The following is a 24366-nucleotide window of genomic DNA, read 5'->3' on the forward strand; positions in this document are numbered from 1 at the left end:
GGGTTGGGAAGGCTCTGGAGCCAGAAGGGAATTCCTGTCTAGCCGGTAACAGTGTACATGCTCCAACTGGTTTCTCAGCTCAAAAGCAGAGGTGAAGCAAAGATGTCACATCCTTGATACAGAGTCAGGTTTAATTAAAGCTGAAGGAGCTTGATTGCTGCTTTCCACGCAGCCTTCCCTCCAGACTGATTGGCATTCTGCAGTCTCTGCTCCCAACCTCTTGCCTTAACTAATTACTCTTTTCTCTTATTTTCTATCCTACTTTTTATTACTCAGGCTGACAAGCTCATCTTTAACCCTGCAGGGGCTGGTTTGCCACATCAGTAGAGTGCTGCTGTTCCAAGATCTGGAACAGGATAAATGAAACCGGAGAGGTGTGAGCAGGTCAGGGCTTTGCATCTCATAGTCAGCACCAGCCCTTCTCTGTGGAGTGACTTAGTCCTGCCAACTGTGTGCTGGTTCTGGTGTCTGGCATCTCCCTGACATGTGTGACATGAGTCTGACACCACTGGGAGGTGTCAGACCCAGGTGCCAAGAAGCTCATCCTGCTTATGACCCTGTGTGTACATCTGGCAGCCCTGGGAAGGGAATTCTGGTTATTTCCTTTTGGGTTTAGCTGCTGGTTCTTAATCCATGAGCAGCCGTAACAGGTTGCCAGCTGATTATTTTAACTCTTCCAATAACCATGTGCTCTCCTCCCCTCTAAGAGATTTCATTAAAAAAACCCAGAGGAACCTTGTTTCCCACACCTCCTTTATCATCTTCTTAATCAAAACCTGCTGATTCCTCCACCTAGTCACCCCACGGGCCCTGGCCTGCACAGGGCTGCTCCCCCAGGCTGGCCAGGCACAATGCATGAAGAAGGCATCTTTCTGTAAGCACCTTTCTGTGATGGAAGAGATCTTTGCTCACAGAGTGAGCAAAGGAAGCAGGTGAAAGGGTGGGAAATTTGCCAAAGATGTTTCATGGGGCTTCCTTAGCAGCGCAGATAATTGCCATGCTGGTTTTGGAGTCTGCTAGAAAGGCAAAGGTGGAGGAAGTAAACGAGTTCACTGTTGGAGATTAATTATTTCAGCTGCTGAAGAGCTGAACAAATTCTCGATGTTCACACACCTTGCAGTGTGCGCTTTGCATTCGATTGTGTGGGTGAAGTGGCTGCTCCAGAGAAAGGTCATTTGCTTAGTAACATCCATGCAGCTTTGCTGGGAGGCCTTGTCAGGGCTGCTGCTTCTCTGTGGGTCCTCTGTGAGACACAAGCAGGTTCTCAGCTCTTTGCTTATTTGAGCCAGATCCTCAGTCTGGCTGGTTTTGATTGCATCTTACAGCACAGCAGCTGCTGCAGAGCTAGGGAGGTTGCTACTGGGTTCAATGGCTGGGAATTCAGCATATCACATGCTCTGAATTAGAAGGGGAAACAATGTGTATTTGGAGGTCAAGCAGTGGTGAGAGGGAAGCAAAGCCTAAAGTCCCAGTTGATATCGTGGCCCTGAGAACAGGGATGAATCATTGCTCAGGAAGGAATCTGGGGGGTGCATTTGATGGTGTAGCACAAAGAAAATGAGGAGGTTGGACTGATTTTAATGGCAAAATAAATAGCAGAGGGAAACCTGTGCTGTTGTTTCCATTCTCCATTACTGCAGCATACACCTCTGGGAGACACAGAAAACTGCCACCAACCTCACGGGTTGTGCAGGGAAATCTGTGGCACAGGGTGCAAGGACAGAGAAAAACTGCTGGGAAAAGCTGAAGTCTCCAGGCCAGAAGCAGGAAGAAAACCAGGCAGTGCCAGTCAACAGCTCTCAGCACAGTGTGAAGCCATGTTTCCTTCTCCCCTGGAAGAGCTTCTTTCCTGCCCCTGCACCTAACTCTCATTCTGGATACAGCTGCTGAGCATGACAGGATAGTTAAGGCTCTGGTATGACTGGCTGACGCAAGGAAACCTAAAACTTTTCTCCATCCAGTGTCAAACACATGATATGGCTCAGGGCAGCCCACAGCTTCAAGGCCTGAGGCAGGAAAGCAGAACTGACTGCAGTGATTCATAGAATACAACTCCTACCTGATACATTTTATCCCCACTGAAAACCAGACACGCTTTTCTCTTTCTTACCTGGTGTTACTGCCAAAGCAGTGGCAAAAGTTCCTACAACCATTTGGTTTTTTATTGCCTCTCCTCCCACGGAGGGAGCAGTGCTGCAAAAGAAACAAGACAATTACTCCTGGCTGGCTGCAGCACCCCCACCTTTCCCCTCTGTCAGGAGCTGTTAAGAAAAAGCCCAGCGCCAGGGAAGACAAAGGCCTGAAGAGCTGTGGACAACATCACGTGTGCCAAGGCTAAAAGCCACACTCTGAGTCTCAGCTAGATGTGTTCCTGGGTTTGAGGTAAGCTTCTAAGAGGTGTCTACTTAGAGACAACATGAGCAACAGAAGTAACTGCAGGGATAAAGAGCATTTCAGTCACCTGCTCTTCAGGCACCTTAATGGTCTCCTCAGCAACAAGGCTGCTGAGGGGGGAAGTGCTGGCAGCTGAGTGTATGTTGACATCAAGACTGGGCTGTAAAGACAGGAAGAAACAATTTCAGTAAAGAGTGGGCATGAAGGTCACCTGCTCCTCACATAGGGGCCATGCTGGAAGTTCTCTGCCCTGCCCAGATGTCCTTCCCCAACCCGTCATCCTTTTACTGTCTCTTCACAGCACAGCCATTTTATCCAGCATGGGGCAAGGCATGACTTCTGCCACTGGGCAAGGCTGCTTTTCCTCTTTGCAAAATAACTCCTCTTCCAGCTTGAAGCACTCCTGCTGGGATTATCTTTCCTCTATTTGTATGGATTCACAGCAACTACCTAGATTTTAAGTTTGGATTTCTCAGCTGTGGGAGTCAGGATCAGAAAAGGTCAGTCAGCAACCTTGTACTTTGATCTGCAAACAGAGTGGTGTTTGAACTCAAACAACTGTGTGTTGTTGCTTCTGATTTGAGGACCAGGTATGAGAGTAGCGGTTACCAAGTCCAGTGCTGTGCACGGGGCCTGGAACAGATGTAAAGAAAGAGGAGTGGGCCGCTCTGAAAAAGAGAACTTGGCTGAGGAATCGTAAAAGGCTGACAGGATTTTATTGAAGTTGAAAATACAAAAAGGTCAGATTGTCTCCCACCCTCTTGGCACCCTTCCCATCCAGCAATCATAATGAAGTATCAATATGCACAGTGACAGCTCCAGCCCAGCCATGAGACTGCTGCTCCCAGTTGTGTCTTCCAGCAGCCCACAGATGAACCCATCTAAAAGCCATGCCTATTCCTGGTACCTCAGCTTTGAACAGAGGTCCACCTAGCCTCTCCTGGACAAGAGACCGATATCAGAGAGAATGATGACCTAAAGGCCTCTGAAGAATGCTCCAAACTGTGGTTGCTGCATGTTTAAGCTGAATGCTAATAATAAACTCTTTCAAACCAGCAGCTCCCAAGCTGAGGGATGGGTATGGCTACACCATGTACCACGGCGTGCTACACAGGTGGGAGCTCAGATTACTATTGGGCATGTTCCTGTCACCCTGTTGCTGTTGGTGCCCTATCAATGAGACTTCATGGATCCCTGCTCCAAAACAAAGCAACCTAAATCTTCATTGCTAACCACAGTGGGCAGAAGTGAGAGAGCAGCAACAGCATTTCCCTGCACCCTTCATAGCTGCATCACTTCAGGCTCCCAGCATAAGCCATGATTCGTTTCTCACACTGCACTTAAGGTTCTCCATGACAAGCAAGAGACACAGAATGGCTGAGCAATGGGTTTGGTGCTGCTGAGGCAGAGGTAAATCCACCTCCATCCTAGCCCAACAGTATGGCTGAATGCACAATACCTCCTGTCACAACTGGACCTCTTGCCTGAGACTGCCAGTAACAGGAAACACAAAAGTTTGCTATGCTGGGGGGTTTTTTGCAAGATGTAGATGTCTGCCTAGAACTGCGTTAAGACTGTCACCCTCCATCCTTACTCTCTTATACATGAGGGCAGTTCTGACCAGCTACCTGTGTATCTGGGTATTTTTTTGCAAGTGTTACAATGTAATATTTAAGTGCTAACTTGCAACAGACTTAAAAGATGGGTCCAGTGAAAGCTGTTAGTCTAGCCATGAAAAACTTTGTATCCCGTTTGTAACCAGACACATTCTCTGCGCTCTGACAGCAGGCTCTGGGGAAGGTGACGACTAAGCCGCAGGGCACGTTTCTCAAGGCAGTATGTTTGCTCAGCTTCTGGCACGCAGAATTAAATGTGTGTTCTTCTCATAGCACAAAGCCTTCTGCTGCTCAAGGCATTCACTTTCTCCCTCATGCAACTGAGCAGTACGGAGGTGGCAAAAGGTGCCTGTTCCAAGCATTTCCATGATGCTGGCCAGCTGCTGAGTGCACTAGTCAGGGCTGGTAACTGCACATGGCATTGGCCACCGCCTACATTGAGCTGACATACTTAGGAGAAGGCAAAATATCTCTGGAAAGGGGATCCTATTCATCGCCAGCCCATCTGGTAAAAAGTAGAGCAGGTCTTTTACCCCAAAGTCACAGCTGCAGCACTCTTGTCTGTTGCCTCTGTTGTGCAAAGCCTGCTGCCTCCCCATGGGCAGCTGTGGCAGCACCAACAGGAACAGTCTGAGCACCACTGGAGAGTCAGTTTGGCAGGAATGGCCGCTGGCAGCAATGTTTAGTCAGCGATCTGGGAAGCAAAAATCAGCTTCCTTTTCTTCTCTCTAAGGCTTCTCCTGCTGCATCAGGAAGATGATTTGGAAGCCCATTACCTGTTCTCCATCTTCTGCATCTGAAGGCTGAGTGATGTGAAGCTGGCCAGGAGGTCTGTAACCTCATCCACCTGACAGAAGAGTACAGATGGCCATCAGGGAGGGGAATGCAGCTGTGCAGCCACCCACCGCCATAGAAGAAAGCCCCATGCAGCAGGGACCACCCTTGTACTAGAACTGCCAGTAATGCCCATGCTGAGCTTATACTAGGACAGGATCCCTTAGGGTGCCAACAATCATGCAGAAGGGCTACTATCCTCAGGATCAAAAAAACCCTAATCTAAGGCAATGGGAGCTTCTCCCCATTCTTCAGGAGGTGATGCTTGACCTCCACTCTCTGTGATTTAGCCAGTCCTTAAAATGCAAGCATGTTGCTATATTACCCAAAATGGTGTCAGGGCTGTTTCCTCTAAGCCTGTTTCTACGGGCCAGTCTTTTGTAGGAAAAAGCCCCAGGCCCTGCAACCCCATGTGGTTGTGCTGATCCTGGCCTTAAACTGACTGTGTCCTCAGCCCATCTGATCCTTGGCTTCCCTGCTGCTAGGCACTATGATGCTTTCTGCATTTTGAATTTTCACCTAAAGGAGTACCATGAGTCATCATGTAACTTGCCCACTTCTCCCAATGTGAGCAATAACCATGTCCTCAGTGTCCCATGGCTCATGCAGTTGCATTCTCCTAACTGTGCAAGGAGGTGAGTCAGAGTATCTCAATGCTGCCCACCTGCTCCTTTGTGCTAGTCATCTGTAGCCTGGAGCAGAGGTCATCCAGCTGTTCCTTTTGCTCATGCCTCCCCAGACGGTCCAGGTATTCCCGCAACATCTGGATAATCTGAAACAAACAGGCGTAAGAGGCAAACATCAGAGAGCTGCACCAGTCCGGGGTGTTTTACAGGAAAAATTAAATTGCAATTAAATTGACAAGCATGCAGCCTTGACGCTGCAGCACACGGCAGAGTTCATGACCCCTAGAGACAAACCCAGGCAAAGCAACTACATAGCACTAATGGCAGCATCAGAGTCCAGTGAGTCACCAGAGGCATTCAGTAGTCACAGATGGACTAGTTGTGATCCTTGTGCCTGGTTTAAGAACAGGGGAAAGAGATAAGCCCAGCTGAAGCAGCATAAGGTCTAGCCCTGAAAGCACCAAACTTTTTCTTTATGGCTAGTTAGCTTCCCTCACTGTGAGGAGCAGGGACTTAAAGCAGGATCCATTTGTGCACAGAGGATAAAAATCTTTGTGGCTATGTGGCTCCTTAAGTGAGGCCCATGCCCCAGGCATTTGCAGCCCCAGGAGTGCTTTCTTCTTCCATGCCTCCACATACTGGAGCAGGGTAGACTGTGCTAGGAACACAGAGCATGTGTATGCCACAGCTACAGCCTCATGCTGCGGTCCCTCTCCTGCCACAAGGCATCTGTCTTACATTGTGGTTGAAGAAAATAGAATGCTCCATACAGCCCAAGAATTCAGACACTCAATGCATCCTTAGCCTACCAGAGCCAAGGGAGGCCCTAGAAAAAATTAGAGTAGAGGCTGGGAAACAGGAAGGTCTCTGAAAACAAAAGGAAAAGTCAAACTCTTCCCACAGCAGTTAAGAGCCTACAGACAGGTATTTAAGTAAAGGGTGCAGGAAGCTGCCAGGGGCTGCACCACCTTACCAGAACACGGGACTGTTTCTTTTACCTGCTTCACTTCAAGGCGTACGGCCTCCAGGCTGTGGGAGAGTCCTTCCTGCAGGATATTCAGCTTTGATTTAGCGAGGTGCAGTGGGGTTCTGCCAGCTCGATCCAAGGCATCAACTCTGGCCCCTGCAAGATGCATGAGCAAGGACAGTGAGATCTACCATGAGGATTTGGTGTCCCTGGGGAGTATCAACAGGGCAGGGCAGGAAGGGGACAGGCTGTAATTGTTATAGAGGAAATGTTACCTCCGCGCAGCAACGTGGTGATGACAGGAACGTGGTTTGTGCAGGCAGCTGGGGAGGGAAAACACAGGACACACAACTCAGAGGTACAAACAAAAATGAGTTTCTGCTCAAGCACAGAGCTTGCTGCTTCCCAAAGGGCTTCTTTGCCACGGGAAAGAGGAACGGTCCAAATGCTAAGATTAACCTCACACTCAAGCCTGAGTACCCTCTCTGGAATAGATCTTGCACTCCTTGGGGCTGGCAGCAGGAGGGAAATCAATTTTCTCAAACCTCTTCTTTGACCCTAAATCTTTGTGAGGAGCGAATCTAATGAAGTGCAAAGAGTCCCTCCTAGGTCCTTAAATCTGGCCATGCATTCTGTGAGGCACAGGCAAGAGGAAGGTGAAGAGGAAAGGAACAGTAAGGAGGTTCTCACCTCACCTCTCTGCATGCAAAGCTCATCTGTGTGGCACTTACCCAAGTGTAAGGGAGTGTTGCCCAGCCCATCTCTCTGGTTCGGGTCAGCCCCATGGTCCAGAAGCAGTTGGACTAGAAACAAGAAAACAGAACCACATCAGTCCCTTCCCTTTGCCCCACAGGTCAGGCCCACATGGGCCACAGGTCCATGTGGCAGTCACCAGGCTGCCTTATGGGTGCTTCTGATCAGCTCATCAGCTTCCCTACTGAGACTGGGATAGGGGTTTGCACAGCAATGCAGAAGGATGCAGCACAAAGCCAGGCAGTGCCACTGCCTCTGGGCTCCCTGATGCAAAGAACTGGGAGGAGGGACACCCTTCCCTCTGCACCAGTACAGCCCTAGAACTGGGAGGTCTTGCTCCCACTCCAGCAGGCAGACATGGCAAGCCCTGGGGCCAGAGTTGGCAATTTTGACACAAAAGGAACAGAAAAGAGCAACCTCTGACGAGTTGCTGAATCAAAATAAAGAACTCCCCCTGCCTCACCGATGTGATCGTTGCCATTGCAGGAGGCAAAGTGCAGGGCTGTCCGGCCTTTGTCGTCCGCAGCACATGGGTCAGTTCCATCCTCCAAGAGTTGCTGCACTGACAGAACCAAGGAGAAGAAAGCAGGTAAGCTGAAGGGGCACCTGATCAGAGAGGGGTAATGCTATCTGCTCCTCTGGGGGTAGAAACACACGCTGTCAGCTGCTGAGTCACCTGGACTTGAACCAGTTCCCACCAGCTTCCCAGCTCAGCAGAACCAGCCTAAGCAACATAACCTCCACCCTCTGATTCAGCCTTCACCACCTTCCACATGTTGCCATAAAAGATAAGCCAACAGCTCTAACGGCTAAGGATCCACCTAGCCAAATTTTCAAGCTCCAAGGACAATTAGCAGCAAATGCCTAGAGAATATTAAAGGATAGGAAAGATGTGGGGCTAACTCTCAGTTTTAGCTGCATCTCAGGCACTTCCCAAGCTAGAATTAGCATCCTGTGCTTACTACCCCTCCATGGGCCTTCCCCATGGATTTGCACGGTCCTTTTCTGCACCTGTGTAAACTTTTCACACCAACATGGACCCGTGGTCAGAAGTTTCACAGTGTAACCACAGGTAGTGAGAAAAGCCACTTCTTCACACCTGTTTTGACTATGCCCCTTCCTAACCAATGGTGGCAACAGTTTGGGAAGCAGACAGGCGAGTGCACCAACCTGCCAAGAGCAGTGCAAAGAGATCAGTAAAGGGTGGAAAGATTAGGGGCATAAAAATAGCACCTACAGCAGCTTGTGTTAAGGGCAACTGTAAGGGCTGTTACTCCTGTTGTTTTGAGATCATCCTGATATACTAACTGGTGTGTAAAATAAAGCTCATTCCACAGATGTTAAAAATGCTCACAGGTTCACTATATTTTGTGATCTCTAAACAGCATATTCTACAACAGTTAACAGTGGTTCAGGCCACTGAAAGTCACCATTCATCTCAGCTTCCAGAAATTGTACTATAGCCATCTTTGAACTTCTTCCTGTACACCTCCTACTTCAAGTGTGGTACAGAACTGAAAGGAACACCTGAAAAGATGGACGTGGCATTAACATGGAATGTTTCATACCCCAGAAGAAAGACAGGGAGACTGACAGTGCCCCAGTGAGAACCATTAATGGGAATACTTTAGCTAGTCTTCCCCTGAACCAAGTAGGAATGACATAACCTCTCCCACCCAGTGCCACCACAGGAAACAGCAAAGATGTTTACTTGTTGATGAAAAAGAAATTAATCATAGCACACTTCCTCAGGTTTCAGAGTAAACAAAACACAAGAGGTAAACACGGGAACCTGTCTATCAAATCCAAGCTGGACTGAAACCTAGACTTCCATTAAGCTGCATTTGTTCATCTTCCTGTTGGAAGAGATGTAACTTTTTAGTAATTTTAGCTAGTGGTTTTAATTAACTTTGAAATTGTTTTTGTCAATCATAATCTATATATATTAATTATAAATAGTGTGTGAATATAAATTATTCTTAGCCAGCATTTAGCAAAGTTGTCATAAGGTACTTTTGTAGGAACACAAATTGCAAAAACTACTGAAACTTTAACTTCTGATAAACTAACTCTGATATGCTTCAATGAGCAAAACCAGAGAAAGATGTATTGTTGAGGTTGGACATCTGGCATGTAGAATTTATGGATCACAAAGACATTGCAGAAAACAGAAGATAAAGAAGGGACTAACAAAGACTCAGTCTATGTGTTGGAAAGTCCCTACCAGAGGAAAAAGATACTAAAAAGACAAAAAAATATGGACTAACTAGCATGAGAAGTGAGAAACCAATAATCAATAGAGGACAGAATACTAATTAATGAAAGAGAACTATGTGATTTAGAACCATGAACGTTAATTTCTTTGTTTGCTAAAAATGTGTGAACAAGTGAAAAGTTTTATATCTATGTTTGTGTGGAGGCTGGAATTTTGGTACCCACACAAACCCCTCCTGGCCAACAGCAAAGTAACACCTTACTCACTAACACTAAAAAGACAGTGTTAGAGAGTTTTATTTACCCTAATAATTTCAGAGGATTTGGCAACAATTTACTGGTGACCCAGGTGAGATAACACGTTTGACACTCCACAGATTTACAGATCAAGGACTTGGGTGGACACTGAAAGGCTTTTTTTCAGAGAAATTTTTCGATCTCCTGATCCCGGTGAGTTCAAGACAAAAAACCCTGAGAGTTTATTAAGACATTACTGAAGGTTTAAAAAGGTATACCTAATCATAAGCTTGCACTCTCTAACATAATTGGGTTAAGAAAGTGATGATATAATTGGCTATTTTCTATTAAAAGTAACTGTAAAACTCTATAAGTGAATATTAATGGAATTGTGTTTGCATCCCACTGCCTAGTTGGAAAGCTGTAGTTGTAAAACTATAGAAGGGCCTATCAAAAGGTGTGGTTGGAGTCCTCACTCTCTGTTTTGCACACTGATTAGTCAGACAGTGCTGCTTGCACAAAGAGCCACGCTGTGGAAAGGTTTTGCCCAGATATTTCTGTGCTTAATAAAGTCTATGGTATGTGTTAGTGCTGGAAAAGGAGAGTGTGTGGTAATGTGAGCGTGCTAGAAGTATAAATTGAGTTTGTATGAAAATCCATTTGCTCTAAGAGTGTTGAAGCCATTGTATGTTTACTGTGATTTTTACGGTATTTGGTGTGTACTAAATGTTTGGTTTTCAGCAATGTAAATTGTTAAAGCAAAGATTGTTTGCTCAGAGCTCTCTCCTCGGCGTTAGCACAGTGGCTGCTACTGTTTCAGTGACCGGAATTGTATTTGTGTGCATAGAGCGCTCTCTCGTGTCGGTTTTAGTGACTGCTGGAATTTTTACTCAATACGGGGTTTTCTGCTCGAACTCGGGAAGAGGGGCAATACCCAAATGTTCACCTTTAGGTTGTATTTTGTAGCACTGGAAAAAGCTTAAAAGCGATTCTCTAACTCGGAAACAGTTAACAGAATATTGTGTTCTCTGGTGGCCAGATTATCTGTTAGACAATCAAGAAAAATGGCCAGTTCATGGTATTTTACAGCAAAATGGTATTTTACAGTTGCTGTTATATTGCCAAAAGCAAGAGAAATGTAATGACATACCATACATAGTACCTCAGGCAGTGATGAGACAAGCAGCCAAAGATAAACACAGAGAATCACACTGGGGAGCATAAGCTATTACAGCTCACCTGAAGCATCAAGTAATTAGTGTAAAAATACCAGGAATCAAAAGTGTAGTCAGTATGTGTAAAATACGTTTGCAAAGCAATCCACAGCCCTACAAAAGACCTCCTTTAGGGACTAGAAAAAGAGGGAACTCTCCTGGAGTTTATAGGCAAATAGACTTTTCTGAGTTACCTTGACAAGAGGAATATTGACACCTATTGGTTTTAGCTGATGCATTCTCTGGATAGCCTGAAGTTTTTCCCTGCTGCACCAACACAGCAAGAGAAGTTACCAAGATATTGTTAAAAGAAATAACACCCTGATTTGGAACTTTGTTGGGAATGAATCCATGGTATCTATGCTATCTTACAACAAGACACAAGTGAAATTTGTGCATTTGAATGCTTTAAGTTTTGCTAGATACCCAATGATTTAAGTGGAAGTAATCTTAAAGGAAAATTAGGATCACTTCCAAAGGGGGGAATTGTTGGAAATGACAGAACTTTTTAGTAATTCTAGTTAATCGTTTTAATTACCTTTTAAATTAATTGCTTAGTCATAATCAATATATATATATTACTCTTAGCCAGCATCTAGCAAAGTTGTCACGAAATTACTTTTGTGGGAACACAGATTGCGAAAACTACTGAAACTTTAAGTTTTGATAAACTAACTCTCATATGCTGCAATTAACAAAGCCTGAGAGACAAAGATGTATTGTTGAGGTTGGACATCTGGAATGCAGAATTTATGGACCACAGGGACATTTTGCAGAAACCAGAAGAAGGTAAGAGTCTAGCTCTGGCCCTGGTTCTGATCTACTGGGTCACACTGCCTCATCATACAGGATATGGCTTAGATAATCACAACTTTTCCACCTAAACCAAAACATTATTCTCTTGCTGCTAACAACTGGACAAAAGTACATACCAAAACAGCTGAGATGGTGCAGTGCTAATTTAGCTCCAGGAAGATGGAAAACTAACACTATGAACCACGTGCAGTGAAAAAGTGAACACTATAACCAGTTCCACTCTGCTGAGAGAACAGACCCAGGCTTCAAAAAAGCGTTTTCTAGATCTGAAGCATCTAAAGCACCCTGTCCACAAACTTACATGCAGCCACTTCCTCCTCCCCTGAAGTAAGAGTCCTTGATATGCTGCCCTTCCAAAAAGAGGTCCCAAGTGGGACTGACAGAAGCCTTACCTGTGTCCAAATCATTGCTGTTGGCAGCTTCACGCAGTCTTTTCAGAGCTACGGAGGAAAAAAAGCAATTATTAGAAGACACAGAGGAAAAAAGGCACGTTTCCCTACTGAAACATCCCATCCTGGCGCTCGAGCACAGGTGCGGGGCCAAAGCACGCTGCCACTGGCTCAGTCCAGAGAAGAAGAAACAGATCAAGGCACCAGGTAAGAATCGTTCTCGTCACCTCCTGAAGCCGTCCGCGGGCCCGCCCGCTCCTCACGGGCACCCTCCCCTGGCAGGACCGGGGATGCCTTCCCAAGCCGCCCACCGAACAGACCCGACCTCCCTCCCAAAGCCCCGTGAGGAGCCGGCCGAAGGAGGGGCTGTTCCGGAGTGGGACAGTGGCTCCCCGCCGCTCACCGTGGGCCTCCTTGCCCGTAGGCCCCAGCCGGCGGTGGAGGCGGGCGGCCCTGCGCAGGCGGCGGGCCGGGATCTTGCCCGCGGGCTCCTCCCGCTGCCACAGGACGTGCAGGTAGCCGAGGGGTCCGCCCGGCCCCAGTGGCGGCAGCGCGATGCGCGGCTCTGGCTCCGGCTCCGGTCCCGGTTCTGGCTCCGGTCCCGGTGCCGGTTCCGGCCCCGCGCCGGGAGCCCCCTCAGCCCCGCCGCCAGCCTCCATCCCGTCACGGCCCGGGCCGGGGAGAGGGGCGGGGCGCCGCTACAGCAACAGGGCGGCCCGCTCCTCTCGACCAATGGGAAGCGACACCAGCCGTGCGTGCAGCCAATGGGGAGGGAGCGGGTGGGAGAGAGGCGGGGCGGGAAGCGGAGGCTGTGACCAGGGGCGCCTGACGGGCAGTCGTTTTCTCCAATCAGATAGAGAGCAGGGCCATGGCCCGCCCAGGAGGGCTCCGCAGGGTGAAGACAGGCAGTTGTTTTAGCCAATAGAAGGGCTCAACCGCCCAGGTGCCCGCCCCACCCCCGTGCCCGCGCCGCGCCGGGCCCGCGTTTCCGCCCGGAGGCCTTTTCGTGCCGCGCCGCCGCCATGGCCTACCCGGGAGAGGATTACGACAACGAGGTGCGGGCGGGGGTCCCGGGGGCGGGGGTCGTGTCCGGGCTGTTCGCGGGGACTCACTGCCGCCTTCTCCCTCCAGGCTGCCTACGACCCCTACGCGTACTCCAACGACTATGATATGCACACGGGTGAGTGTGTGAGGGCCCCACGGGCGCCCCGGGCCTGCGTGCGCCTGGCTGGGTCTGTGGGCCCGGGCCGGGCCGTGCGGCCGCTGCCTCACTGGTTCTCTTTCTCCGCAGGAGACCCGAAGCAAGACCTGGCCTACGAGCGCCAGTACGAACAGCAGACCTACCAGGTGATCCCCGAAGTGATCAAAAACTTCATTCAGTATTTTCACAAGACGGTGTCAGATCTCATTGACCAGAAGGTGTACGAGCTCCAGGCCAGCCGGGTTTCTAGTGATGTTATTGACCAGAAGGTGTACGAGATCCAGGACATTTATGAGAACAGGTACAATACCGTCCTTCCAGCTGATGGAAATCATTGTTTAAACTGTGATGCCCTTAAAGGCTGACTGCTACCTGTGCTGTTCCAAACTTGGATTTTCTCTAAAACAGGTTTGGTTCTGGGGAAAAAAACCCTCTAGATATTTCCAGCCCATCAGACTAACGTAACTATAGATGAGTTGTGACCTGTCTGAAGGAAAGTATCAGCCCTGGCCTAACAGGAACAGAGGCTGCAAAAAGGGATCTCAGTCGGGCTAGTCAGGCAGTTTGCAGAAAGCTGTGGGGTGTAACTTTTGTGTCTCTTCCCAATAGCTACTTCCACTCCTACTTGTAGCCATGTCAGCTTGCCATAAAGGGAACGTGGAAGTGACATACACATCACGCACGTTTCATGCCTGGGGGATAAACTGAAGTTTAACTGCTTAGTTTGCAACTCTCATTCTGTGCTTCAGCATCAGATGTACTAATAGGGGTTGGTGGTGCTGCTCAGCTTTCACCAAGTCCAAGGTCTCTGTGTTGTCATCTCTGACTCCAGCACTGTCATACTGAGTGAGAAGTGGCTTCTCATACCACATGTGTGTCTGTCTTTCAGCTGGACAAAACTGACAGAAAGGTTTTTTAAGAACACCCCATGGCCAGAGGCTGAGGCCATTGCTCCTCAGGTTGGAAATGGTGAGTGTCCTACCTTCTCTTTGGTTGTCAGAGAGAGAAGGAACTGAATCCCTTCTGATCCCGAGTTAGCAAGTGCACAGCGTTGCTGCTGCTTAAGTCAGTCGCCTCTGTTCACTCTGGCAACTCCTTCAGCAGATGCCTGGCAAGAAGTCAAACTTGAGCAAAGTGGGTTTTTGTGCCTCCCTTTATTGTTGTGGCAGGAGGCTGATAGGCCTTGTGGCTTGCTGATGTCCCCTTCTGTCATCTTTTCCAGATGCTGTTTTCCTGATCCTATACAAGGAGCTGTACTACAGGCACATCTACGCCAAAGTCAGCGTGAGTGTTGGCCCCGTGTCTTCTTGTGGGTTGTGTGCTGGCTTCACTGTGCCAGCAAACTTGACAAATCTTGCTGCCACTACTGTATCAGTGGTCTCCTAACCTTTACAAGACAGGATTGGATGGGCTCATGAGCTGTGAGTCGTGTTGGTTTTAGGGAAGCTGAAAGTTCTTGCCTTTTGTTAGTTTAGTAAGGATTCACTGATTGCTGAAAAGCAAGAAAGACTTGATTGTCTGTCTGAGGCTCATTAGCTGTCTCTTCAAGCTTGGTGGTGATGAGTGTGCAGGTTTCCCTGGTAACTCAAATGAATCAGGAGACTGGATCTGGGTTTTCAGGAGGCTGTTGCTAACATCAAATGTAATGGTTAGTGAGTTAGGGAAGAAGGGGGTGTTGGAAGGGAACTGAGTTTTCCTTTCTATTGCTTTTGTGTGTTTCTTTATGGCTCTTCAAATTAGGAGGTGGGTGAGAAGGGGTGTCATAAAAGAAAGGTGAATTATTTGTGATTAAAAACCTCTCATGGGATCAGAGTGCCATGTGGAAAGGGAAGCATGGATACCATAAAGGATGCAGGAGAAGGAAGTGAAAGGAATAATGCTCTGTGAAACAAAACAAACCTTGCTGGTTTTTTTTTTTTAAGCTGCTTTGAAATCAGTGAGAAAATCTTAGTCCTTGGTTATTAAAGGAAAAAGTCTGAAGAGATGTGTGATTAAGAGCTAAATAAGTAATAACTGCAGTTTTACTGTGGACCAGAGGGTGGAGAAATGGGCACTTTTGAAAGGCTTCTGTGTTAACACAAGCCAGGCTTTAACAGGAGAAACTGGTTTCTCGAGCTGTGCTATTAGTGGTTCTCAGACTCAGTGTCTCCAGCTGAAAAAACAACCAGTAGGTCAAAGGGTTTAGAAATGCTGTCCAGAAACAGAATTGTTGATCTATTAAGGCTTCTCATGAGCAGAAAAGGAAGGAAAGCTGGTGAAGGTAATAGAAGGTTCTTGAATCTGAAGAGCAGAGGAGAACAGGGAAGGTTAATGCAGAAAATTCACAGGAGGTTTGACTGCTCAGTCATCCTGGGAGAAGCTGCCTGTACAGGAAAAGTCATCCCTGTTTTATGGGACAACAGTGCTGCAATTTCAGGTTTTCTTGGTGATGCTGGTGGGTGTCCTGGTTGAATACTGGTTCTAACACTCCTGAACTAAACCCTTTACTACTGTGACTGTCCTTATGCTGTTGCCCATGAACTCCCTCCTGCCCTGCTTGAAGCAGACTGTGCTGACTTCTCTTTTCAGGGGGGTCCCACACTGGAGCAGAGATTTGAGTCCTATTACAACTACTGCAATCTCTTCAACTACATCCTCAGTGAGTTGCTGCAATTCATTCCTGGTTTGTGAATTTCAGAAGGAGAGATTGGATGGGGAGGGCAGAGCTGCAGAGAGGGTCAGAAGAACTGCAGCATGTTTGTTTATAAATAATAGAGGGAAAAGTAGTCTATAAGCTCTCTGCATGTTTGAGTTTGTTGAATGAAGAGCAATTTACATCCATAAATTTAAAATCACAAAAAGCAGATATAGTTTCCAGTGCTTTCTGGAAATACTGTAAGGAATAAAACTTACTTAGCTTTCTGTCTTGCTGACAACTGCTTCACTTCTCTTTATTTAAAAGTAAAATGAAGCAGTAAGCTAAAGAAAACTTGCAGTGTTTCCCAGCTGTTTACTGTTGTTAACTCCCCTTGGAATAAATGTTAGTGTTTGTGACTCCCTGCCAAGCCCTGTGGAGAATGGATCAGTTAGGATAAACTCCTACAGTCTGTGTGCAGCTTCTGAGAGCTGATGCTGCTGAGCAGTTCCACTCTAGAGATTAACCCTGTGCATGTTCATAGTCTTGGAAAGTGAAAACAGTTGAGGTAGTCAAAGCTACATAGCTCTACTGAAAGCTTCATTCATCTGCTGCTGCATCTCCCATTTCAGGGAAATTCTTGTGTTCTTTAATTTGTCTATTCCTCCAGTTCTGACAATGTTCTTTCTCAAGGCGTTAACCCCCTCATCTATTCTCCTGCAGATGCTGATGGCCCTGCGCCTCTGGAACTGCCCAACCAGTGGCTCTGGGATATCATTGATGAGTTCATATACCAGGTTTGTGATTATAAAACTGGGCCATTTTAGGGTGGCCTTGCCTTTATTAGTTGTATAAATTTTCCACCTCTTCCCTTGCTGTGATTTCCATAGCAAGGGTACCAACCACTGCAGGTTGAAAATCTTAGGTGATCACTGTCACTGTTGTGTTGCCAGGCGGATGAAGCAGTTGTAAATGTACAGGTTTTTAAGTTTCAGGGTGCTCTTTGGGGAGTCATGAACTTTTATGCCTGTTTCTGTTTTCAGAACAAAAGTTCTGTCTTTCTTAGTCAGTAGGGCCTTTATGCTTGCACCGAGAGACTGATGACCTGATTTGAAATAAGCTGTGATCTGAGATCTTGACATTAAGAAATATTTTTCCACTTATTGTTCTGAGTGCAGCAGTACAGATCTCAAATGCTATTGGTTTTTCTCTTTAGAGACTGTATTCCTTTCTCCATAACTTTTTATTATAGAGCTGCCTGGAATTCCTCAAATGTTGTCTTGTCAAGCTTGAGAACAAAAAAGATGTGTGCATATAGAGGAAAAAGATGTGTGTATGCAAACACATAATTTGGTCATTCTTGTTTCTACTTGTTCAGACAGCAAATTTGTGTTTAGTTGCCTGTCCTAATTGTTTGAGAGATCCTTTTTGCTTTGATGTGTCTCCTGGCCTTTTCTGTCTGTACTGTATAATTTTTTTAGGTGTTTTAAAGATGGAATAATCTGCCATTTTGATTTCCATGTGATCTCACATGAAACTTTTTTTTTCCATGCAGCTTGTAGTTTATTGTAATGCATTTGTGTGAGCAAGTTGTAAGCTTAGTGCACTTAGCTGAGCATCTCCAAACCAGCTGCTCATCAGTGAATCTCTGCTTTTTCCTGTAGTTCCAGTCTTTCAGCCAGTACCGCTGTAAAACAGCCAAGAAGTCTGAGGAGGAAATTGATTTCCTTCGTTCCAACCCCAAGATCTGGAACGTCCACAGTGTCCTTAATGTGCTGCACTCTCTGGTGGACAAATCCAACATCAACCGACAGCTGGAGGTCTATACAAGTGGAGGTGAGCTTTGGGTGGTGCCAAGCAGCACTGGTGTCTCTGCTGCCTTGCTTTGATTTGACCCAAGTTGGTTAACTTTGTTTGGGAGCTGGATCAAACCCATAATCAGTGTATGGATTGGCTGGGAACAGGTTCTGTTGGCCTTGAGAAATACCAGTGATTACATTTCAGGCCTTGCTCCCTTTGCTTTTAAACAGAAGAGTATTGAAAGGGAAGCTTGCTTCCTTGGAGGATAGCATTGTGGTTCCTTTTTTCCCTAGGTGACCCTGAAAGTGTGGCTGGTGAATATGGGCGCCACTCCCTCTACAAGATGCTGGGCTATTTCAGCCTGGTTGGGCTGCTGCGTCTGCACTCTCTGCTGGGAGATTACTACCAAGCCATCAAGGTGCTGGAGAACATTGAGCTCAACAAGAAGGTAATACAACGTGTTTTAACCCTTCTTTTGCAGTCTCCCAATCTCTCTGTTCAAACATGCTGGTGAAAAATTGCTATACTGAATCTTCCAGCTGAGGAACTGTTTGTATCTGTTGTAGTTGTCAGGAGTTTGTAGCTGAGCACAGCTGGAGATTTGCCATTAAATCAAGCCATATGATAATGCCTGATGCTGTTGCAGCACAATTGCCCAGTTTTTTAGGAGGTTTGCTGTGTTGTGCAAGGCAGTGTTGTTACAGAGAATACTGCTGGAACTGCGAGTCATAGTGCAGTGGTAACTACCTGAACACGCCATTCTTACCTTTGTCAGTGGCTCTTTCTTGTACTTTTGACTTCTGTTCTCACCGTGCCTGCTCACACCCTGCATGGTTTTGCCTTAGAATTGGGTGCTGCCTGTGGCTAGTAAAAGCCCAGCTGCAATGGGCTTGGGCCAGGGCTTGGCACAGATCTACATATGTGCTGTCTGGCACAGGATGTGGAATGAAATACGGGGAAAGGGAACTGAGCAGAGCAATGTTAGGCACAGTGCAAGAGTCCTCTGCTTGCAGGAAGCTGAAACTGGAAAACATAGGAAATGGGATGATCTAATAAAACAGTGGGGAAGCTGCTGCAGGGATGGGTGGAAGGTGAGGTATCCTGAATTAACCCTCTCCTTTCTGTATTTGGGATGGGCATGAAAGCAGAGGTGGCTGGATTGTGGCTAACAAGCAGTTTGCATTGTTGTCTCCCCTCTAACATAGCATGTTACTCCTTCCTTCTCAGAGCATGTACTCCCGGGTGCCTGAGTGCCAGGTGACCACCTATTACTACGTGGGCTTCGCGTACCTTATGATGCGGCGTTACCAGGATGCCATCCGTGTCTTTGCCAACATCCTTCTCTACATCCAGAGGACCAAGAGCATGTTTCAGAGGACGACCTACAAGTATGAGATGGTAAGAGAAAGAATAGACTAGACTTCTCAAAAGAAAAAGCTGCTATCTTCTTTCCTGTCCCTCCTCTATCACCCCATAGCTTATGTCGAATAGTCTGGCTTTATTTTCCTGGACTTTGCTGCTGGTGGTGACTGGGGATCCTCTGAACTCCTTTGCCTCATGTGACAATATTTTCTCTTAGCTATGTGACTAGTTACTTTGGGTGTTCCCCATTTGGTTGTCCCAGGTCCATCTGCACTCTCCCTCTAGGCAGGTTTGTTAATGAGTATCAGCTGCTAATGATAACTCTTGTTGATGCTCCTTCAGACTCAGTTGTGTTTCTAGTCCAGTCCTGCACTTCAGGTTGCTGACATTGCTGTATTTCCTTTATCTGATAATCATTCACAGACATGGCTGTAACAAAGCTCCTTTCTCTTTCTACCTAAGCTGTCCTACCTTCTGATTTTGGTGCCTGTTTTACCTGCTGTCTGCTTTTTATCCTTATGGTTAATTTCTAACTCTTTGTTTAGCCAAATCCTGCCAGTCTTAATTCCATGACACTCCAAAAAAGTTGGTGTGTCTGTTTCAACCACACAGCTGTCCATTTCATCCCACACTCAGATAAATCTTCATTCTCAGTCTTTTCTTCACTGACATCCCTGATAACTGTCCCTTCCAGGAGATGGTTGTTAAACCATCTGCGTTCCCTTCTCTGCATGTTCTTGTACCAAAATAGTAAAATGTGCTTCTGGCCATCCAGGTTCTGCATGGCTCTGGATGCATTCACTCTGCACCTTCCTCTTGTCCAGCCCTCTCTTTTATTTTTAAGAGCCTTGATATGTCATTCATCCATTTGGTTTGCCCAGAGGCACTGCTTTTTTGTGCTGTTCCCCTTGAGCATTAGGACCATCAGTGCTCTGTGTAAAGGATCTTCCTCTGCAAAGCACAGCTCCCTTGGGCACCCTAAAGCCTGAGCAGGCTGTGGCGCTGACAGGCTCTCCTCTCTGTGTCAGATCAACAAGCAGAATGAGCAGATGCACGCGCTGCTGGCCATCGCCCTCACCATGTACCCCATGCGCATAGACGAGAGCATCCACCTGCAGCTGCGCGAGAAGTACGGGGACAAGATGCTGCGCATGCAGAAGGGCGATGCGCAGGTCTACGAGGAGCTCTTCAGTTATGCCTGCCCCAAGTTCCTCTCCCCTGTGGTGCCCAATTATGACAATGTGCACCCCAACTACCACAAGGAGCCCTTCCTGCAGCAGCTCAAGGTCTTCGCTGATGAAGTTCAGCAGCAGGCCCAGCTCTCCACCATCCGTAGCTTCCTCAAGCTCTACACAACCATGCCTGTGGCAAAGCTGGCTGGCTTCTTAGACCTCACAGAGCAGGAGTTCCGTATCCAGCTGCTAGTCTTCAAGCACAAGATGAAGAACCTGGTATGGACCAGTGGCATATCTGCCCTGGATGGAGAGTTCCAGTCTGCCTCTGAGGTTGACTTCTATATTGACAAGGTTGGTATCTGCCACTTCCTGCCCGGGAAATTCTTTCACCCAAGAAATTCTGGAATTGGCAGCACCCAGTTTTGCACCATTCTGTGGGAAACATTCCTTCTTCCTTTGCCATTTGTAGGGCTTGGCTGCCCACAATGAAGTTATAGCCCTGCATAAAAAGAGTGTCAGTGGATGAAGAGTGATGGAATATCATAGGCAGCTTTGGCAGTCAGTGTACCTAGAAAACGAACACTTCCCCAGGACAGAGGGAACTGCTTGTCAGTGTTCTGGGAGGTGATAATTGAGTGACAGATAGTGCTGTTGTTAGTGTGTCGGACGGGATTGTCCTTGTAGGTGTCTCCCACATCTCTCCTTTGTTGGACAAAGCAGAGATGTTGCTTGGTCACGTCACAGGTCTGCTTTGCACTGGAGCAGCATTTAGCCGTGGCTGCTCGAGGAGGAATCTATAAACCCAAGGTGTGGGGCTGTCGCCATCTGCCCTTGGAGCTCCAGCAGCAGGAAGCATAGCAAAGACTCTTGTAGGACTTTATTTTCAAAGAAGGTAGCAGTAACCATTAGATTCCTTGCTGGGAAGGAGACCAGGTTGCCCTGTGTTCTTGGTCTTACAGCAGGCCCCTTCTTGCAAGGTCTCATGCCATGTTTCAACCCAGCTGTCATGGCATATAGCGTGACTGAAAAGAGGGAAACATGAGCTGGGGTTGGAACTGGCAAACTGCTGCAAGGAAGACAAAACCAGACAGAGTGTATGAGAATGTGGGAAGTGAGTACAATGTGATCTGGGGACCCATCCCAGGCAAATGTATGAGGGAAGGCAGACCAAAGAGAACTGAATGATGCTGTGGGACTAGCACAGGTCAGACATGTGTGATGCTGAGCCATGGCTGGGGCGAAGCCCCATAGCTTGATCCTCATGTTTGGCAGTTCTTGCTGTCTCCCTGCTAGTAGCACAGTCCTTTTCCTAATCTCATCCTGTTCTCTTCCCAGGACATGATCCATATTGCAGACACAAAGGTCGCTCGACGCTATGGAGACTTCTTCATCCGCCAGATCCACAAGTTTGAGGAGGTGAGGCCTGGGCAGTAGAGCTGTGTAGCTCTGCAGGAGACATGGGGCAAGCACTGTGCTGTGCAGGCCCTCGAGGGTCCACACTTGTGTGAGACAGCTGTGTAATTCCATGCTGGACTGAGCCCTGGCTCTGCAAGGCACTGGGCAAAGGCAGGTGTTCTAAGCAGCAGCTGCTGGCCTTTGAAGAATGGTATGCTTTTTGTGAGAAGTGCTCATTTGAGCCACAGTGGAAAAGGAGAAGAATTTTACTGTCCAGGGATGCTGGTCAGTAACACAACCAGAATTATATCTCTAACTTCATAACTATGGCTCTAGAAAATGGCCTTAAAAATTTCTGGAGCAGAGATGGCTTCAGCGTTGTGCTTGGCCAGGAGGTGACATTCTGTCACTACTCCACTCTTGCCCAACAGAGGTTGTTCCGCACTGGAAACTCAGAGGACAAAATTCTGTGATTTAGGGACTTAATACAGGGTTGTGATAATCACTGCTACAAGTTTGCATCCTCTCTTCTCCCTACATCTTCCTCTGCTATCTTGGAGAGGAGAGAGTTCCACTTTTTCCCTTTCTACTTGACACACTGTACCTGCTCGAGAGCTCTCTTTGTCAGTGAGCTGGAAAGGAAGGAATTAAGAGGCACTGGATAAAGTCTGCTGAGGGGAACAGTAGTGTGTATCAATCACTGTGTATTTTTCTGACCTTTGCTTTCTCTAATTCCAGCTGAACCGAACCCTGAAGAAGATGGGCCAGAGACCCTGATGTGGTTGCAGTGCAGGCCTGGGCAGAGAAGTGGGTGGGAGAGGTTATTCTCTGTGTTGAGGGAGGGGAGCTCAGGGTTCTGGCATTTCTGGAATCCCCTGGGACTTTGAAAGTTTTTTGTATTTAAATATGCAGACTTGTTTGGCTCAAACAGTCCTACAAAGGACACGGCATCTAATAAATAAGCAGAATTTTCCTCATGAGCATTTGTACTCATTTGTTTTTCCTCTGTGGAAGAATATAAGTGCATCTGGAGATATGGGCAGCTGCTTTGGTTTGTGCTCTTGTTGGTCCATGTTGTTGCAGGTAATAATAGGGAGCAGATCTCTTTAGGTGCTCTGTTCATTCACCATGCACAGCAAACGGGAAAGGCTGCAGAACTGATTGACGGGAGGAAAATGAGCTGTTCCACAGTGTCTTCACAGGATATGGAAAGAGATACAAGCTAATACTACTCCTTTTAGCTTTTACCCCACGCATTGAATAGACCTGAGTTGTAGTTGCTTTCTTAGAAGGTTGCATTTTTGCCTTTCCTCCCCTCTTTTTAATTTTAGTTGCTACGAAGTAGAAATGCTCCAAAGTGGATTGTCATGTTTTTAAAGGAGAGGGGAGAATTTCTGTAAACATTGAACCAATATTAACTGGTCATCTGATGAGATGTCCTTGCTGGAGGTTGTATTTTATTTCAGCAGAAGTGATGCCTGAGACCTGGACCTTAATTGAGGTCATTTTCTCTGGAAAACTCCCTGTGGGCCTTTAATTTACTAAAACCCTTTAAATGCAAATTTTCCCTGCTCTCTAGCCGCAAACTTGCAGTGCCTTGAAAGAGGGGGGAAAAAAAGTTAAAAATGAGTCACGTAAAGGGGAATCAAGGACCTGGAAGTATTGGGGAAGAGAATTCAAAGAATGAATCGCATCCCTCCACACCCTCTCTCCCTTTTGCCATCTTTAAATAGTTTGGTGTTTGAGTGGTAGAAACAGGTGCAAGAGGAAAACCTGCATGTGTAATAGAAAGCTACACAAAGCGTGTTTCAGATACACCATCTGCCTCTTTGTACCTCTCCCTCTCATTCCACTGAGAGAGGGGTCCTAGCAGTCCAGTCTGGCTCTGTGTGTGATTCTGTTTAGCCACAGGGAATAATTAGCCTTTGTTGGATTATATTCTGTGTTTGAAGGAGGGTCAGGTTTCCAGTGTCCTAGATACTGCTCAAAAGTAAGCTCTGTTTCCCATCAAAGTTAAGTAACTCAGGCAGGCAGGGTACAGGCAACACAGTGAGATAAATTGGGCAATTCCTGTTGGCCTTCTAGCTGCTGCTAGAAGTTAGTGTTATGGATGCTAGGAGCTCACTGCCTCAAATTCTGGAGGGTTTGAGGCAGCCATATCATTAAGAAATTAGAGGACTGAGATGCCACTGCATTGCAGCAGCCCGTGGGGAGCTGTGTTCATATCAAGCAGAATCTGGTCCTTTTTGATTTTAGGGCTGGCACTTTTCCTCCTGTTTATTTGCCAACAGGAGCACAGTAAGCATAGCTGTCAACAGCAACTGCCCTACTTTCTTATTATCCAAAGCCTAAATCTTTCCCAGGACATGTGCTCAGGTGGATGGATGTGATACACAATGTGAGAACCCTGGCAAGTATCTCCATGATCAATTTTAGTTCAGAGCATAGCAAAGGAATCCAGTGTGTTACTGGGGTGTTAATATCTAGTTGGCATGTTGGAATTACAGACTTTTAATGCTTATCTGTATCATCTGAAACACTCCAGCGGTTACAGGCTGTTCTCAGGTGTGTGGATATGCTTCTGCTTTGTTTCCATCTGCCAGAGCAGCTTCCAAAGGATGCACAGAGACCATCCACTGATCTCCCTGGCTCCGTGCCTTCTCTGAGGGACTGCTGAAGGTTAACTGAGCAGGACTGGCACTTGGTGGAACGAAGCCAGGAGGAGCTCGCAGCTCTCACTGGGTGGGAAGATGGGCTCA

General features: G+C 47.1%; 2 protein-coding genes across 3 annotated transcripts; one reads left to right on the forward strand and one right to left on the reverse strand.

Annotated features, from left to right (window-relative positions):
- Positions 1–3163: 3163 nt before the first annotated feature.
- Positions 3164–12733, reverse strand: ANKRD54 (ankyrin repeat domain 54). 2 transcript variants are annotated; one of them, XM_082279752.1, is made up of 8 exons: positions 12464–12733; positions 12064–12111; positions 7654–7752; positions 7169–7240; positions 6713–6760; positions 6469–6593; positions 5509–5616; positions 3164–4857 (listed from the first exon to the last, which is right to left on the reverse strand). In XM_082279752.1, the coding sequence occupies exons 1-8, from the start codon at positions 12717–12719 to the stop codon at positions 4783–4785; spliced, it is 831 nt and encodes a 276-aa protein (XP_082135878.1). In that variant the 5' UTR covers positions 12720–12733; the 3' UTR covers positions 3164–4782. The 2 variants fall into 2 exon arrangements, with proteins under 2 accessions (XP_082135878.1, XP_082135879.1); XM_082279753.1 differs by having other exon boundaries at positions 7654–7747; positions 12464–12603.
- Positions 12734–13021: 288 nt separating this feature from the next.
- EIF3L (eukaryotic translation initiation factor 3 subunit L) lies at positions 13022–22587 on the forward strand. Its single transcript, XM_082280875.1, has 13 exons — positions 13022–13115; positions 13192–13240; positions 13352–13562; positions 14151–14230; positions 14484–14545; positions 15830–15899; positions 16599–16672; positions 17540–17711; positions 17969–18123; positions 18903–19073; positions 20066–20563; positions 21548–21628; positions 22346–22587. Exons 1-13 carry the CDS (start codon positions 13083–13085, stop codon positions 22382–22384), a joined length of 1695 nt encoding a protein of 564 aa, XP_082137001.1. The 5' UTR covers positions 13022–13082; the 3' UTR covers positions 22385–22587.
- Positions 22588–24366: the final 1779 nt, after the last annotated feature.

This window comes from Coloeus monedula, assembly GCF_965178545.1.
Source record: "Coloeus monedula genome assembly, chromosome: 4".
NCBI classification, from domain to species: Eukaryota; Metazoa; Chordata; class Aves; order Passeriformes; family Corvidae; genus Coloeus; species Coloeus monedula.